At 43.8% G+C, this 15,244-nt stretch overlaps 2 protein-coding genes across 3 annotated transcripts; one reads left to right on the top strand and one right to left on the bottom strand.

Annotated features, from left to right (window-relative positions):
- The first annotated feature begins 121 nt into the window (after positions 1-121).
- Positions 122-4,547, top strand: MRPL30 (mitochondrial ribosomal protein L30). Of its 2 annotated transcripts, none has more exons than XM_050910093.1 (5): positions 122-197; positions 677-757; positions 3,190-3,336; positions 4,186-4,259; positions 4,348-4,547. In XM_050910093.1, exons 1-5 carry the CDS (start codon positions 147-149, stop codon positions 4,478-4,480), a joined length of 486 nt encoding a protein of 161 aa, XP_050766050.1. In that variant the 5' UTR covers positions 122-146; the 3' UTR covers positions 4,481-4,547. The 2 variants fall into 2 exon arrangements, with proteins under 2 accessions (XP_050766050.1, XP_050766058.1); XM_050910101.1 differs by lacking the exon at positions 122-197 and adding an exon at positions 528-558.
- A 3,790-nt stretch (positions 4,548-8,337) lies between these two features.
- LOC127027210 (lysozyme g-like) lies at positions 8,338-13,886 on the bottom strand. Its single transcript, XM_050913214.1, has 6 exons — positions 13,704-13,886; positions 12,455-12,617; positions 11,696-11,785; positions 10,887-11,083; positions 9,625-9,763; positions 8,338-8,843 (listed from the first exon to the last, which is right to left on the bottom strand). The coding sequence occupies exons 1-6, from the start codon at positions 13,884-13,886 to the stop codon at positions 8,710-8,712; spliced, it is 906 nt and encodes a 301-aa protein (XP_050769171.1). The 3' UTR covers positions 8,338-8,709.
- Positions 13,887-15,244: the final 1,358 nt, after the last annotated feature.

The following is a 15,244-nucleotide window of genomic DNA, read 5'->3' as shown; positions in this document are numbered from 1 at the left end:
CGCATGCGCGCCGCCTCACCCGCCGCGGCGGGAATAGAAACCGGAGCGGAGGAGGGAAAGGGGGCTGTGCCTCGCTGTTGTCCTTCCGCCGGCGCGGAACTGAAGTGCCGGGGTGCCGGTGTCCAGCCGGAAGGCTGCGCACCGAGATGATGGCGGCGGCGGGCCGGGCCAGCCTGGGGCAGGCAGCCGCTTGGAAGGTGGTGCCCCGGGCTGGGGTTTGGTTCGGGCGCGACGCGACGCTGGCGACGCGCCTCTGCCTGTACGGGCCCCGCCCGCGGCGGCGGGGGGCCTGCCCCGTGAAGCGACGAGGGGCGGCGGGGAAGGGCCCTGTCGGCGCCCCGCAGCCGCCGCTGAGAGGGGGAAGGAGAGAGGGGGGCGGTTACGGCTGGCGCGAGGAGCCAAGCTCTAGGCTGCTGCGAGCTTCGCCTCGCTCGGAGCGCTGCCGCCGCGGGGCCCGGTCCGTGCCTCCCCTGAGGAGGAGAGCGCGGCCGTTGGAAAGGCCGCGGAGGCTGTGGGCGCCCGGTGTCAGCACCGTCTGCTCTTCAGCCACCGAGAGATGTAATAAACGCGGGATATGTCCTCACCCGGTCTGGGTCTGAGTGGCTGTGTAATCTGTTTGCAAGTATGAAGAGCTGTAAGGAAAGTCCCGACAAGTTATGTCCTGCTCTCTTTGCAGATGCTGGGGAAGAGGATGGAGGGGATGGCGCCCGCAGTGTGGGTTCGTTGTCTCTTTACCAAGTCAAGAATTCCAGACTCGGTATGTGCTTCAGTAGTTGAGAAACTGAAAAATACGTATTAGCCTGCTTAATTCTGTGCTTTCTGTGGTATGACAGTTTCTAGACACTGTGAGATAAGCAGGCTCACAGTGCACTGGATGAAGAACTGGCTGAACAGCAGGGCTCAAAGAGTTGTAGTGAATGGGGCTACATCTGGCTGGCAACCGGTCACCAGCGGTGTTCTTCAGGGCTCAGTCCCAGAGCCAGTTCTGTTCAATATATTTATCAATGATCTGGATGCAGGAGTTGAATGCACCATTAGCAAGTTTGCTGATGATACCAAACTGGGAGGTGCTGTTGATTCTCTTGAGGGACGAGAGGCCTTGCAGAGGGATCGAGATAGATTGGAGCATTGGGCAATCATCAATGGCATGACATTTAACAAGAGCAAATGCCAGATTCTGCACCTAGGATGGAGTAATGCCAGGCACAAGTATAAACTGGGAGAGGAGTGGCTGGAGAGCAGCCCTGCGGAAAGGGATCTGGGGGTGCTGGCTGACAGCAGGCTCAGTATGAGTCAGCAGTGCGCCCTGGCAGCCAAGAGGGCAAACCACATCCTGGGGTGCATCAAACACAGCATAACCAGCCAGTGAAAAGAGGTGATTATCCTGCTGTATTCAGCATTGGTGCAGCCTCACCTTGAGTGCTGTGTGCAGTTCTGGGCCCCATGATTTAAGAAGGATGTGAAGGTCCTTGAGTGTGTCCAGAGGAGGGCAACAAAGCTGGTGAAAGGCCTGGAAGGCATGTCCTGTGAGGAGCGGCTAAGGATTCTGGGTTTGTCTAGTTTGGAGAAGAGGAGGCTGCGGGGCGACCTCACTGCTCTCTCCAGCTTCCTGAGGAGGGGATGTGGAGAGGGAGGTGCTGACCTCTTCTCCCTGCTATCCAGTGACAGGACGCGTGGGAATGGTTCAAAGATGTGCTAGGGGAGGTTTAGACTGGACATTAGGAAGCACTTCTTTACCGAGAGGGTGGGCAAACACTGAAACAGGCTTCCTAGAGAGGTGGTTGATGCCCCAAGCCTGTCAGCATTTAAGAGGTATTTGGACAATGCCTTTAATAATGTTAAGGGAGAAGCCAGTGCCCAAGCATTCACACACCAATCGAAGAGTCACACACACACCACCCTGGATTTTAACGGCTAGGACCAGAGTCCCTTTGCAGTGGGCGACTCCAGTGAGCCGACAGGTGCCCCTTTCGACTCCTCACATGCAGACACTCAGCCTCAGGTGCTTCTTCTTCCCTCAGGCTTGACCCTAGGTTTCCTGAAGCAGAATCAAGGCCTTCAAAATAAAAAGCATGATTTATTTTATTTGTGGTGCACAAATTTAAACAGCTCGAGCTGTGTGCCTCTGGAGAGGGACCCCAAACACTACAATCCCTGGGCAATTACACGCTTACAATCTAAATTCCCGCCCCTCACACCATAGTCTGGTCCAATAGTAATATTCGGGTCTGGGTTTGTCTTCTCTCTCATTGGGTCCTTTTCCTTGTCTCTAGGCGGGTTCTTTCTCTCTCTTGTTTTTGAGGCTAGTTGTTACCATGTCTGCTTTTTCTGGCTCAAACTGGCTCTGGGGCTTTCCGAATCTTCTTATTCCTCCAATCAGAGAATAGGTCAGTGTTAAGTGAAAGCATTAAGCAAGCTGTGAGTTCTGCTTTATCATGAACGACTACTTTTAAGCAGCTAAACAAAGTCCTTAAAGCCCTCCAAAACGAATTAACAGCCTCTATAATTTATATATGTTCCTGTGCTATTACAGCCTCACAATCCTACCCCATTATTGCCAAGAGCTGTTTATGTTTTGTTTGGGTGTGGTAGCTCAGCTTTGTCACCTTCCACAACAGTAACATGCTTTAACTTCTGGTCAGCCCTGAAGTGGTCAGGGAGTTGGACTAGCTGATTGTTGTAGGTCCCTTCCAACTGAAATATTCTGTTCAATAAATAACTAAAACCAAAGAGATGGGAAGTTTGATTTACATTGTGCATTTTTACATTTACATTTTTAGCTTCTCTTTTTGCAAGATACCGTCTAGTGTCAGTTGACTCTTTTCCTTAAAATCATTCTTAAAGCCTGTGGAAAGACTTACCATTCAGAGGCTAAGTGGAGGTTCTTCAGTGAGATGCAGGTGAATTAAGTGCTGTGCTGGTATAGTGTTGTCCATGGATTTCTATGCAGTTGTACAGCCAAACTCAAGAGTGCAAACCATTATAAAAATATGTTTGACTTAATGTTATGAAAGCTAAATTTGAGGTCATTTGTTGGTGCTTTGACCTTCTGTAAAGAAAGGTAGTTAAACATGTAAGAATTTTTACGAAGGTTGAAGTATGGTTTAGAGAGTTATTTTGTTAACTATAATAACAATAATTCAGATATTTAGGAAGAAACCCTCTGTTTTTGTGAACTTCTTATTCTAGGTATTTCAGCCGCGGCCTGGAGATCATGAAAAGTATGGAGGTGACCCTGACCAGCCCCACAAAATCCACATTGTTACTAGAATAAAAAGTGTAGTTGGTCGCCCATATTGGGAAAAGAAGATAATACGTGATCTTGGACTGGATAAAGTATGATTGTTGTTCTTTATACTTATTGTGTACATCAGAAATGTAGAAACGTAGGGTAGAATTAAAGGTGGTGTTTTTTTTAAGGACCTCAATTTTGCAGTCACAAAACTCGGATTGCTTTACAGCTGCTATAAATGTTATTGAGAAATCGATGATGTGTTTAAGAGCTGAGAGAAATGTTAATGGCAAATGCCCATTTAGTGGGAATTCAGAATATCACTGTATGGTATTGCTGTGTATGCCTGAGGAGAACCTTACCTTGAGAATTCTGCTAAAATAATAAAAATAGATTTGTAAATCAATTTAATTCAGTTTTCTCTGTGGATCATATTATTCAGATATTGCAGGTAGGCAAATAAGACTCATTTATTAATGAAAAGGCTTCCAAATCCAAAAGGGATGATAAATTTTCAAACAGACTCTTAAGAGTTTGTGTTAAAGATGTGTAACCAAATTTTTTAGGCCAACTGCACATTGTGCAAAAATTTGTCTAGTTAGTGTTATATTACAGAGAAACAATGTTTGCTTGATCAATTTAAGATCTAACTAGCAAGCAGTCCTACCCCTAAACTACTGTATTTACATTTATAGTGTTTTTAACAGTTGGAAGAAATTTGAGTATATTGATAATGTAATGGGAATAAAGCTGAATTTGTCATTTTACTGGAATCAAGAGTTTGATCAAGTTTTGATTTTGTATTTTTATGTATGTTCTTGATGCATAACGTTTCTCTAAATCTTATATTTGCAAATATGGTTTATATTTTTACTGATAGTGTGAAAAGTTCAGTGAACAGAGATTTGGGGTTTGGCAATGCATTTGTAAAACCTGTTCTATCCTTTATATAGGCGCATCAGCCAAGACTGCACAAAAATATCCCTTCTGTGAATTCCAGACTGAAAGTTGTTAAACATCTGATAAGGTTTGTTAACTATTTGTTTAATTTGGAACACTTAATGTAACTCTCTTCTAGTCATAGGACTTCACTAAGCAAACTCTTTTGCCTGTAGAATACAGCCACTGAAACTACCATATGGGTTGCCAACAGAAGAGGAAATGTCGGACACCTTTCTTACGAGCAAGGGAGAGCTTGTCATTAAACGGCATCTGAAACCTGTGGAGCAGAAAGAAATTAAGTCATAAGCTGTGCTGGTTGGATTTATGTTGTATAAAATAAATAATTTAACTCCCGAGTTAAGAGTTTGTGTATGAAGTGTAAGCTTAATTCTTACCCCGTCTGGTATGAGTGGCGAAGGTGACACTGATGCTTAAAGGATTACATGTGTACAAATACAAAATTCAGTGTTGGTAATGTTTGCCTGAAATATTAAATGAATGATAGGCTTTCTTTCCTCATGTTTTAACTTTTTGACTAGATTGCTGCAGTTTATGGCTAGCTACTAGAGAACTTCATAAATAGAGTTAGATAAGCAGAGAAGTAAGTAGAATAGATGTAACTAATGATGGTGAGGACATTTCCCAGCTCACAGTAAAGGTTTACAATGATGGTGCATGACTTCACCTTTACTGCACAAAGGAAGGAACTGGAATTGAAAAGCCCTCTGTTTAGCAGTTACACGAGAATCAACTGGCTAGACACCGAGAGTGTCATTTGATTGAGGCAGGCATTTGGGTGACTTACCTTGGTCATCCAGATCTCACGCTTGTTCCTTAGCAAACAGTCTGTCATCTGGCCTCCTCTGTAGCTTAAAAAGTACCTGAACTCCCCATTTGGGAGTAACTGAAGGAGTGATTCACATCTTGGTAGGTTGTATAATTGTCTTTCAGGAAACATGCTATCTCATTTCATATGTATTTCTTGATCCTAAATGTCTAATAATAATAGCCTAAGAGCTGCAGTCTGTGTGAAAGTTGATGCTTTTCATGTTCTAAAATTGCAAACTTTAGAAATCTGGAGACCCTGAAGCATACCTCTTTGATGCAAGTTGGTAATTATGGGCTGCAAGCTTATAAAATAACACCTTTTACTGAAGGGTCTTGAATAGTACTGTGTGCATATTTTTATTTACAGTTTTAAGAATTGTGGCCAAAGTTAGGAAGCTGCTGCTGTATCAAATGATAAAGTAGTTTTCATTCCAGCAAGCATAAATTCCATAGTTTAAGACACTGTGAGCCTCTCCCACACTAGACACACTGTAGAGGAGTTAATCTTAATGACTGTATGTTGTGACAAGATCAGAGTTGCTGAAAATGAATGTTTATCCTTTCTGCATGCTTGTAGAGAAGAGTAAACACCAGTAGGAGTTCAAAGGAATAGGCATATCAGTAGAGGGACGTAAAAGCTGGAGACACTGTGTGCAGAAGCAAAAGAAGGATAGGCTATGGTAGTGGCATTAAAGAGTGTAACGGCTCCTACAGGCAGGCTGAAGGCAGAAACACAAAATTGAGCTAAAAAACCTCAATTTCTCAACAAGCTACAGGCTATAGTTGGAAGGACACAGAAAATACTGGGGTCAGTCTGAAGTATATAGAATAGCAAGGAAAAAGTGAAGCAGATAAATGAATGTTGCCTTTCTTCCCTCCCTCCTTTCTTCCAGCATCTGCATGGCGTGTTATAATTGCAGTCTCTGTGTGGTGATGATCAAGTTCCCACAGGGAGGTACTTAGTACAAGTTGAAATTTCAGCCCTTTTGAAGGACGTGTAGTGCATCCAAGGTACAGGGCATGCTTAAAAGAGATGGCACAAGTACTAGGGCCCAGAAAATTAGGCAAACGGGTCTTGTTGCAGAGGGATAGCAAATATCAGACGTGTACCAGGAGTGGTGGCCCAGAGCACGAAAGCCCGGATCGCTCAGCCTTACCAAGCACGTTCAGGATTTGTGTCCACGGCACTGCAGCCTGGTGAATCTCCAACAGAGGGAGCACTGCCAGTTCTGTCCTACACCGTATGTGTATGAATATGGATGTTCTATTCATTACACTGTACAGATGCTACAACCTTCAAAAGTACTGCAATGTAAACCAGAAAGAATGTGTTAATGAACAAGCTTGCTTGGTACTGTGCACAACTTCTTAAAAAGTGTGTGATAAACTACCTAAGTTAAAGCAGAGCTAATAACTGCTTCCCAAGTACAGAGAAGGGAAAATGCTTTAGATAGTACCTGTTATTTCTGGGTAAGATTTGGCTACAAGAGGTGTTTACAGCTGTCTTTAATTGACAAGCTGGCAGTTTTAATGAAAAAGGAAATTGTATTTTCTTAAGATTTTTAATATATGTGTAAGTTTGGGTATTTCTCAAATAGTATTTCCTCCAAGATCACAACTGTCATACAGTCAATCTGCTATCCCAAACCTTCTCTGTGTAAGCATACATTCTCTAAAGATTTGCTCTCAGGTCTAAAACCTGAACCAACAGGGTGCACCAACACAGTGTGTCTCTGCATCCTTTCATTAATGGAGCACTGTAAGTGCTTCATATAAATCTTCATGAAGCACAGCTAAGAGATGCTGCCTTTTTGTGCAGGGAACAAAGAAGCTGACTTAGGATGATAGCAAAATTCAGGTTGGAAGGTACCTTGCAGGTCTCTAGTCCAACCTCCTGCTCAAGGCAGGGCCAGCGCTGCGGTCAGACCAGGTTGCTCAGGACTTTGTCCAGCTGGGTCTTGAAAACCTCTTGAGGACAGGGACAGCTCAGCCTCTCTGGGCAGCCTGCTCTGCTGCCTGGCTGTCCTCATGGGGAAAAGGTTATATGCAGAATACAGTCTTGTATCCAGTCTGAACCTCTCTTCTTTCGGCTTATGCCTGTCGTCACTTCTCTTCCCACCTTGCACTACCAGGAGGAGCCAGCCTGGCTCCATCTCCTCAATTATCCCTCACAGGTAGGTACTGTGGGGCTGCTGTTAGGTCCACCTGAAGCTGTCCCTTATCACGGGGCAAGTGCTCCAGCCCCAACCACCTTGGTGGCTCTCCACTGAGTTTGCTCTACTTAATTGGTCTTTCCTGTGTCAGGGGGCCCACAACTGGACAGTACTCTAGATGTGGTCTAACAAGCCCTTAGTAGAGGCGTGTAATCCCTTCCCTTGATCAAGCTGTGCTTCTGTTTGTACAGCCCAGGGTACCCTTAGCTGCCTTTGCTGCTTGGGCACACAGCTGGCTCACGATGAGCTTGCTTCTTGGGTAGGAACCATTTGCCATGTTTACCTGCTGTAGCATTTAAAGTATATTCAAACAAATCTTTGGTGCAATATGTGGTAGCAATGTGGAAATGTACTGTTTTAAGAATAAATTTCTATTTCTGTGCTATTGCTCTGTTGCAAGTTCACTCACTGTTTCAGATTTGGTAATTAATACTGTAGTGTGAGTAGATTAATACAATTCTAATAATAGCATCAGGATATTTTTAATCACAGGTACAAAATACTAGCTATAAAAAATGCACCGTATTTAAAAAAAACAAACAAGCCCCCCATGTTCCTTCTTATTTCTCCTTTAGCTCCTAGCGATACGCTTGAGGGTTCTTTTTAACCACTCTAAACCACTTGCTTTTCTCCCCTGTGTCTTGAAATGGCTGAATGGACCCAACAACTCTGAAGCTAAGGCTCTCCCAAAGCTTTACTATATGATTGATTAAAAGGATCTGTTTATTGTGGATGAACTTGCATCAGATTTTATAAACTACATGCCATTTGAAAAACGTGATGGAATGTGCATATTCTTACTCCAGACCCTGCAATGAACCTAATATATAGCTTCAATAGAAGTATTCATTACAGCAGCTTGAGTTTTACAGATTGTTTGCAACTGTAAAGGCTAAAATGGAGTAGTATCAAGGGCAAAAAAAAGTTAAGGATAGCTTAGTATTTTCCCTCCTTTCACAAGAAACAGCCACTTTGGGGGTCACACGACCAAAGTTAAGAGCAATTATCCTGAAAGGATATGATACAGTGTGATATAATCTTCTGGTGGAGTAAACATGTGCAATATTTATTGCAAATATTCAATTCCAAAATTGCAAATTATTAACAACTAATTTTGTACTGCTGTTAGACACATGTATTGACAGATAGAATCTAAGGCAGATAAAATCTTGTTAAGCAGTTACAACTTTCTTGCAGCATTAATCTGCTGCTTGAGAAACTGCAAGCACAGATGAAAACTATGCTTGAATATTCTCATGAAGTGAGATTAAAAATAAATGGCAAAAGATAGGTTGCAGTTTGGATTATTAGCGGTGTTATCTTTTAAAGTGATTTTTTAGCTTAGCTGAAAAAAAAGGATTGAAAGCTTGCACTTGTTTCTGGCTTCATTGCCCTCCCCCCTTCTTACTCTTTCTGGGGGAGAAATTCAGGATTTTTTTAATTAGAAGCAAAGTATGCAATCAGTGACTCAAATCTAATCATCACTCAGATATCTCAGTATCCATTTCTTTTATAAAACTTGGCTCTTGCAACCACATCATTGGCGTAGTCATTGTGTGTTGTGCCAATATCCATTCTGTCGTAGCTCTGGACGTTGTTAGCTCCTGCATTATAAGCTGAAATCCCACCTGAAATGAGAGTGAAAGAAACACATAAACAGAGGTGATACTTCGTCAGTAAATAAGCAAACAACCAAAAATCACAACTTAAATGTGTTGCTTTTGTTTGCAGCTCTCTTTTCACCAGTATTGTATTACCATTTCCAGCTATTTTTGCCACGGAGGTGTTCCTTTTGTGTTTTAACTTTGTGAAGAAATCATCATTTCCTCCTTTACATCCAGACTTGGTGATCATTGTCCCCTTGCTGTATTTTGCTAACATTAACATCTTCAGTTGTATGACTGTTTCCTTTTGTGCATGTTCCTTCGTGCCTACCCACATTAATAACCTCAGACGTATTTGTATTGTAGTTGGAATAAAGGCACCCAACCATAACGACTGCTTCAGCTGTAATCAGTGCTCAAGAATATAACTGTGTTTCCTCCAGAGAGGACCATACATTTTCAAAATGAACGTGTTCCTTCTTCAGAGTTGCCAGGATAGTAGTTTTTTGTAGGTGGGTATAGAAACACAAAACGAGATTGAGAGAGGAGGGGAAAAACCCACCCTTACTCCTTGCAACTGAAAACTGTCATGGTATTTGCCAAGTTTTCCAAAAGCCTGTTAGAAAGCTAACCAAATCTTATTCCTCTACTCCTTTTAGTGAGTATTAAGGAATATTATTCAACACCTCAATAAAATGAACGGAGGGACTGGGATGCGTTTTGTTTTCTGAAGTGCTCAGTTTTACAGCATTATCACGCTTGACTTTTATGTGTGTGAAGTGTTTTAAAGCTGACAAAACTCTACCTTTGAGCTGCTGTTCCTTTGTCCAAGTTGGGAATTTCTTCTGGATTTCGTTTATCATCCCGCATAAAATATCTGTGCCTTGTGCTAAGTGCTCTTCGCTGTCCCATGACCCGACAATGTTATGGTACCGTTTGTCAACCTGAAAGTGAGACGGCAGTATCAGCACACCAGAAACCCCACTATTTGTCCAGAGTTCTTCATCCCTTACAGGCTGCTCGTATTCATTTTGATCTTTAATCTTATGATTTACCTTTTTTGTAGTTGTATAGAGAGGAAGCAAACTTAGCTCAAGGCGCAGGCGAAGCCAGCAGATGCGTGAATAGCAGACTATCCAGGCACTGAAGAGGAATGCCTGCCCCACCTCCTTGTCTGTCAGAGCCTTAAAAACCCAACACAGCTGCTGCTGTAAAGGTGACAGGGTGCAGAAAGTGGGCTTACTGCGGTTTCAGCTTTTCCAGCTGCAAGGTGACTGCTCCTCTCCTCCCCAGCTGCATCAAGGGTGGGAAAAACCCTGTTTCCTCTAGGGATCTCCCCTCCATCTCTGCCCCAGTTCTGCTCTCCTTCTCCTTCTCCTTCTCCTTCTCCTTCTCCTTCTCCTTCTCCTTCTCCTTCTCCTTCTCCTTCTCCTTCTCCTTCTCCTCCCCCTCCTCTTCCTCCTCCTCCTCCTCCTCCTCCTCCTCCTCCTCCTCCTTCTCTTCTTCTTCACCTCTTATCCATGGGGTAGTAAAGCACAAGTCTGAGGGGGCTGGAGCTGTTACAAAAGCGGATCCCAATGCGTGCAGCAAATGTTTAGGGATTGTATGGATAAGCGTACAACTTGGCAAGTGAGGCGTGAATGTAGGCATGAATAATGAAGCAAGATCCCCCACTAGCCAGGCCTGTGCATAAAGGGTAATTAACCTGACTGTATGTAGCTGCAGCCTACAGGCCTCCATGCTTAGTTAAAAAAAAAATGCTTTTTGAAACAAGATTTATTATCTAAAGTATGAAATAGGAACAATTAATCTCTTCATTCCCAAGAGAGCGCTGTGAAGTAAGCAGCGGTTTCACAGTGCAAAAGCAGTCTGCTCATGCCCTGACACTCACCGGGGTCCTTCCCCGGTGCTGGGAGCTGACAGCCGGGTCAGTGTCGGCTTTATTATGGCCAAAGAGTTGTCTGAAAAGGTTTAGAGGGTTGCCTTTCAGTGGGGCCCCTGCTGCTCTTCTGCCTTTCTGCTTCAAAAGAAGGATGAGGTTTGTATTTTTAAAAAGGTTGACCATACCTGCATTAAACCAAATGCATTTCCATGGTCACCCCAGCCGTCCTTCAGCACTGTCCCAGCATGCGACTCTCGAGAGATAATACCAGCAATCACAGCTGGATCAACACACTTGCTGTTGCCAACTTTTGTAATCTTAGCTTGGTATTTCTCCATGTTCTTCAAATCTCTTTCTGCAATCTTCTCTGAGGCAGGAACTCCTACGACACAATATCCATGACTTTTCCTTTCATTTTTAAAATCAGAAACAAGTTGTTCTAACAGTGATTATAACTGAGCTGACATTTTGAATCCCTGTGAATCTATTTAGAGAGAAGCAATGATAGAATTGACCAATTTTGCTGAAGGGTAAGTGTCCTAGAAATCAATACACAGATGATATAAAAGATGTTTTTTCAAATACAGAGGGCAGTTCTCTAGTGTGCAGACTAAAAGGCGGGCCTTCTTGTTTTAAATCTAAGCCTTTGGGTGGATTAGTCCCAGATTTAGTTCCTTTTAATTTAGGAATATAATGGGGAAATGTTCAGAAACTTAGGTCATGAGGGAAACCCTCTTAAGGGAGAGAGAAGCAGGCTCGATGGCAGGGGCTGGATGCACCCAGCAGACCTTGCATTTTCTCTGTGATGGTCTTGAATATCATCTCAAAGGCAACTCTGTTCCCAGCATAAACTTATGGGCCCAAGTAGAGTCTTTGTTGGTTGTGGAAAAATCTGCTCGCAAGGCAATGACTGGCAGCCAGAGACCTGGATCCGTAATAGGCATGAACTTGTGCGTGGATGTAAGGGGAGATGAACAACTCAATTAGTGCCTACCTGCATAGCTCAGGCCTTCCGGTTTTGCGGTTGCCTCCGAAGCTCCAGTTGTGTCAACATTCAGTATTTTCCCATAACGCTCCAAACAGCCTAAGAGCAGTATTTACACCCAGATGTCAGGCCAGCGCAGTGTGTGACGCATGCCGTTACAACATTTTCAGATCCATGACTGAAACCCCTGGCATCATTTCGATACTAGTGCAGGCATTTGTGCTAGCAGATGCGGTCATGGTATCATATGCTCTGGAAAGGATTACCTCTCTCTCAGTCATGCTAGCATAAAGCCACAGCGTAGCTTGTGAGGTGAACTAGCTTGTGTACAATTCTTCTCCTCAAATTTTAGCTTGCCTAAAACGTAGCTGTCTAGTCTAAGCTTGTGACTTGGGCTGTCCACATAGCCGATGGAGAAAGGCACCTCCAAAAGGTGTTTTTTCTATTCCAAAATAAAAAAAAAATCTATGAGAGTCAAAAGACATCCTACGCTACTTACTGGCTCCAGCTTGCTTTTCCATAGCTACTGTCAACAAGAAAAATCGAAGAGAAACATCCTTCAATTACATCCATTACAATTTATCTGACTTGCAGTTTGTTTGACTTGCAATTTATCTGCGTTTATCTGTTGTCTAAACACACCATTGCAGAAGGGAAAACACACAAACAGCAACTGAGAGGAACAATGCTAACCCGAGCCCAGCAGTTAATGGAAAACACTTTGGTACAGTGAATTATTTACAAGAATATTAGACAAACATCACAGACCTGACATGTTTGCTGCAGGATGTCTCCCCACCTTCTCGCCGCACCCCACCTTCTCGCTGCACGTCCTGGAGACAAATGGGCTTTTTATCTGCTGGCGGCATTTTGGAGCAGCTGACTCAGTGCACTTCCCACATGTCGCTGGTATTACGGGAAACAGGAACGCCTAAGAACTTCTTGTGCGTCCACCCAAACACAACAGGGTTTCTGCTCTACAGCACGAACACAATTATGATTTTGAAAGTGAAATACCTTTTAATTTAATTTAAACCCCCGTTGCTGACAGTTTGGGACTAGGAGGAGCCTCGTCTGAAAACAACTGCCCCCTTCAGTTGTTGGGAGCGATAACGTGCTGACAATGGGGAAACAGGAACCTGCGATTTTGGATGTAATAAAGTTTTTGCAGGCAAAGACCCAGCAACAATAACATGACACAGAGCTGCAACCGCTGAGAATTTGGATTTGAAGAGCCTATGCCAGGTCCCTGTTGTTATCCCCTCTTGCACAGCGGCGACAAAGGTGAAGGCACAAACCCAGATTAGCAGGCAGCGTGGATCAAAGCTACTGTAGCTGTTCAGCAGCAAGGAAAAAAGCCACTGGGTGGCAGACCTGCCCATCACTGCTAATGCATCCTGACATGCTGCTTCCCCACGGTAAATTTTAAGAGGGTGAAACGCTGTTTTGCTCTTTCATCAGCTCTTTCACATTTTAAGCTGGGGAATTCATCCTGTGTCATTGCGTTGAAAGATTCAATTCTGTAAGTTTTTCCTGTACTGTTCGTTGATACCTCCCATAGAGAACCAGCTCCAAAAAGTCACGTCAGCCCATAAATGGAGCTCTTCATGTTCACAATTACGAGTGAGTTTAAAGAAGGTTGAAACAGAGGGAAGTATGTCTGGCAGGAAGGAAAATAGAACAGATATGGCTCATAAAGAAGTGACATTAAAAAAATTTGAAAATTCAAAATACCACTGAAGATGATTCACAAACCAGTAATCTCCACATGGCCTGTGCTACCATTCCCTTATTGCAGGGGGAGAATCGTAAAGGATGTACCAGTTTCTTGCTTCTATGTCACAGTAAGTGAGGCAGGCAGGTAGATCTCCCATGCTTTCTGGAAATTGTTGTTTAATCATGTATGCATGCATGGAGTCTCACATGTCCTGGGAAGTGTTTTCCTCAACAAACCTGTATTCAGACTACTGGGAGAGAATGGCGTGTCTGCACAGTGGTTTGTAACAACAGCCCTGACACCTGTGCGATGTCGAGCACGCTGCAGCTTGCAGGCTCCAGCGAGAGCTCGGGAGCTGCTGCAGGCTCGGGTCTCCAGGGACAGAGAACCGGTTACGGCTTTTGCCAGTGCTCTTTGCAGCATCTCACACTTGTCCCATCGCTCGCTTGCCACGGAGGAGGCAGTACGTAAGCCACACAGCATTGCGATCTCTCCTGCTATGTCAGGGGTACAGGTGGTGGCTTTGGGCAGCCTCAAAAGTGCCCCAAATTGCGGTTTATGTCCTGGATTCCCCTTGTACTCACTGTTAGTTGAGGCATTCAGCAACTTCCAGTTCAGATCCAGCTCATCCTACTTTTTCTTCATCTTTCAGAAATGCTACAAAAAGCCTGTCAGAGTGTGGTTCTGCCATGAAACTTGGTCTCTTGTGCTGACGTCACCACGGAGCGCCGTGAGCCAGCGCCGTGGGCTGCGGGTCACCCTACCACACTGCAGCATCAGGGGCCAGTGCTTCTTCCCTCCCCAGAAACCGCTGCTGAATTCAGTCCATTTTGTCTGTGCAACCGCACCAAAGGCAGGGTCATAATCTGGAGGTAATGGGGATATACACATACATGACCGAAGGAATAATTTAACTTGTTGATTGTCTGTCAGGAGGGGAAAAGCCTGAAAGAAAGAGTAGGAAGAGGGGGAAGAGACCGAGTCAGTTAAATCTGGTTTCCATGAGTGAGAGATTTATCAAGACAGAAACTTACTTATGAACTGAAAATGTTTGGTGTAAGAACTGAGATAATAGCTGTGGAGGCAGGCCCTGGCATTTTTCAGCAGCAGATTATGCATTAATTGAAAGGGATTCAGAGTCTTTTCTCAGTGTGGGAGTGAGTGTTGGCTCATCCGCAAAAGCTTCATCTGAAGAATACCTGTGTTAAGCTCCTGAGAGGGCAGCCGATATCACACAGCCTGGAACAGGGTGGCTTGGAAGTGTTTTCAATTAAAGGCAAAGCAATGACTAGCGTGCTTTTCTTTTTAACATCATGCTGCAGAGATGAACGAAATTTAGTCTATTTTTAGTTAGTGTTTAACTATTTTATATTTAACTGCTTTTTAACTGTATTTAGATATTTCTTAACTGTAGGAGTATGACTTGGCTTGTTTTTGCTGGATTTACTTTTGCTTGTGTTGTCCTTAGGTGTGTCCTGTCCGGCTTTGCAGCATTTTTGATGGCCAGAGAAACAGTGAAATAGTGACCCTTCCCCAGTCAGAAGGTGGAAGTTGGGTAATGCTGCTGGGAAATGTTTAAACAATGTGTGAAGGCAGTTGTGATTTATCTTACTTTTAGCTCTTGTTTATCTTCAGTAACAAGTAGTAAGGACCTTTTCTTGTAAAATAAAACAAGTTTCTCTTCCATTCTGGTAAGCCAGTAGTTGAGAGTTTTGGCGTACATTTAATAGAAGTTCTCTCCGTAAAGGAGAGAGACCCAAGGAGGTCAAAGAGGACCCATCTGATACAAAACAATGTTTAAGGCAGCTTAATGCAAATTAAGAACATGCTTTTAGGCCCTT

Source organism: Gymnogyps californianus, chromosome 1, assembly GCF_018139145.2.
Source record: "Gymnogyps californianus isolate 813 chromosome 1, ASM1813914v2, whole genome shotgun sequence".
Lineage (NCBI taxonomy): Eukaryota > Metazoa > Chordata > Aves > Accipitriformes > Cathartidae > Gymnogyps > Gymnogyps californianus.
This window is presented reverse-complemented; position numbering and strand designations above follow the sequence as displayed.

Excerpts from the sequence above, each read along its gene's own strand:
- MRPL30 (XM_050910093.1), top strand. The coding sequence starts at position 147 with ATGATGGCGGCGGCGGGCCGGGCCAGCCTGGGGCAGGCAGCCGCTTGG. Across the intron at positions 758-3,189 it reads AGTCAAGAATTCCAGACTCG|GTATTTCAGCCGCGGCCTGG; the intron begins GTATGTGCTTCA and ends TTCTTATTCTAG. Across the intron at positions 3,337-4,185 it reads GTGATCTTGGACTGGATAAA|GCGCATCAGCCAAGACTGCA; the intron begins GTATGATTGTTG and ends TCCTTTATATAG.
- LOC127027210 (XM_050913214.1), bottom strand. The coding sequence starts at position 13,886 with ATGCTGTGTGGCTTACGTACTGCCTCCTCCGTGGCAAGCGAGCGATGG. Across the intron at positions 11,786-12,454 it reads TCCTGCAGCAAACATGTCAG|GCTGTTTGGAGCGTTATGGG; the intron begins GTCTGTGATGTT and ends TACTGCTCTTAG. Across the intron at positions 11,084-11,695 it reads GGAAGGCCTGAGCTATGCAG|GAGTTCCTGCCTCAGAGAAG; the intron begins GTAGGCACTAAT and ends ATTGTGTCGTAG.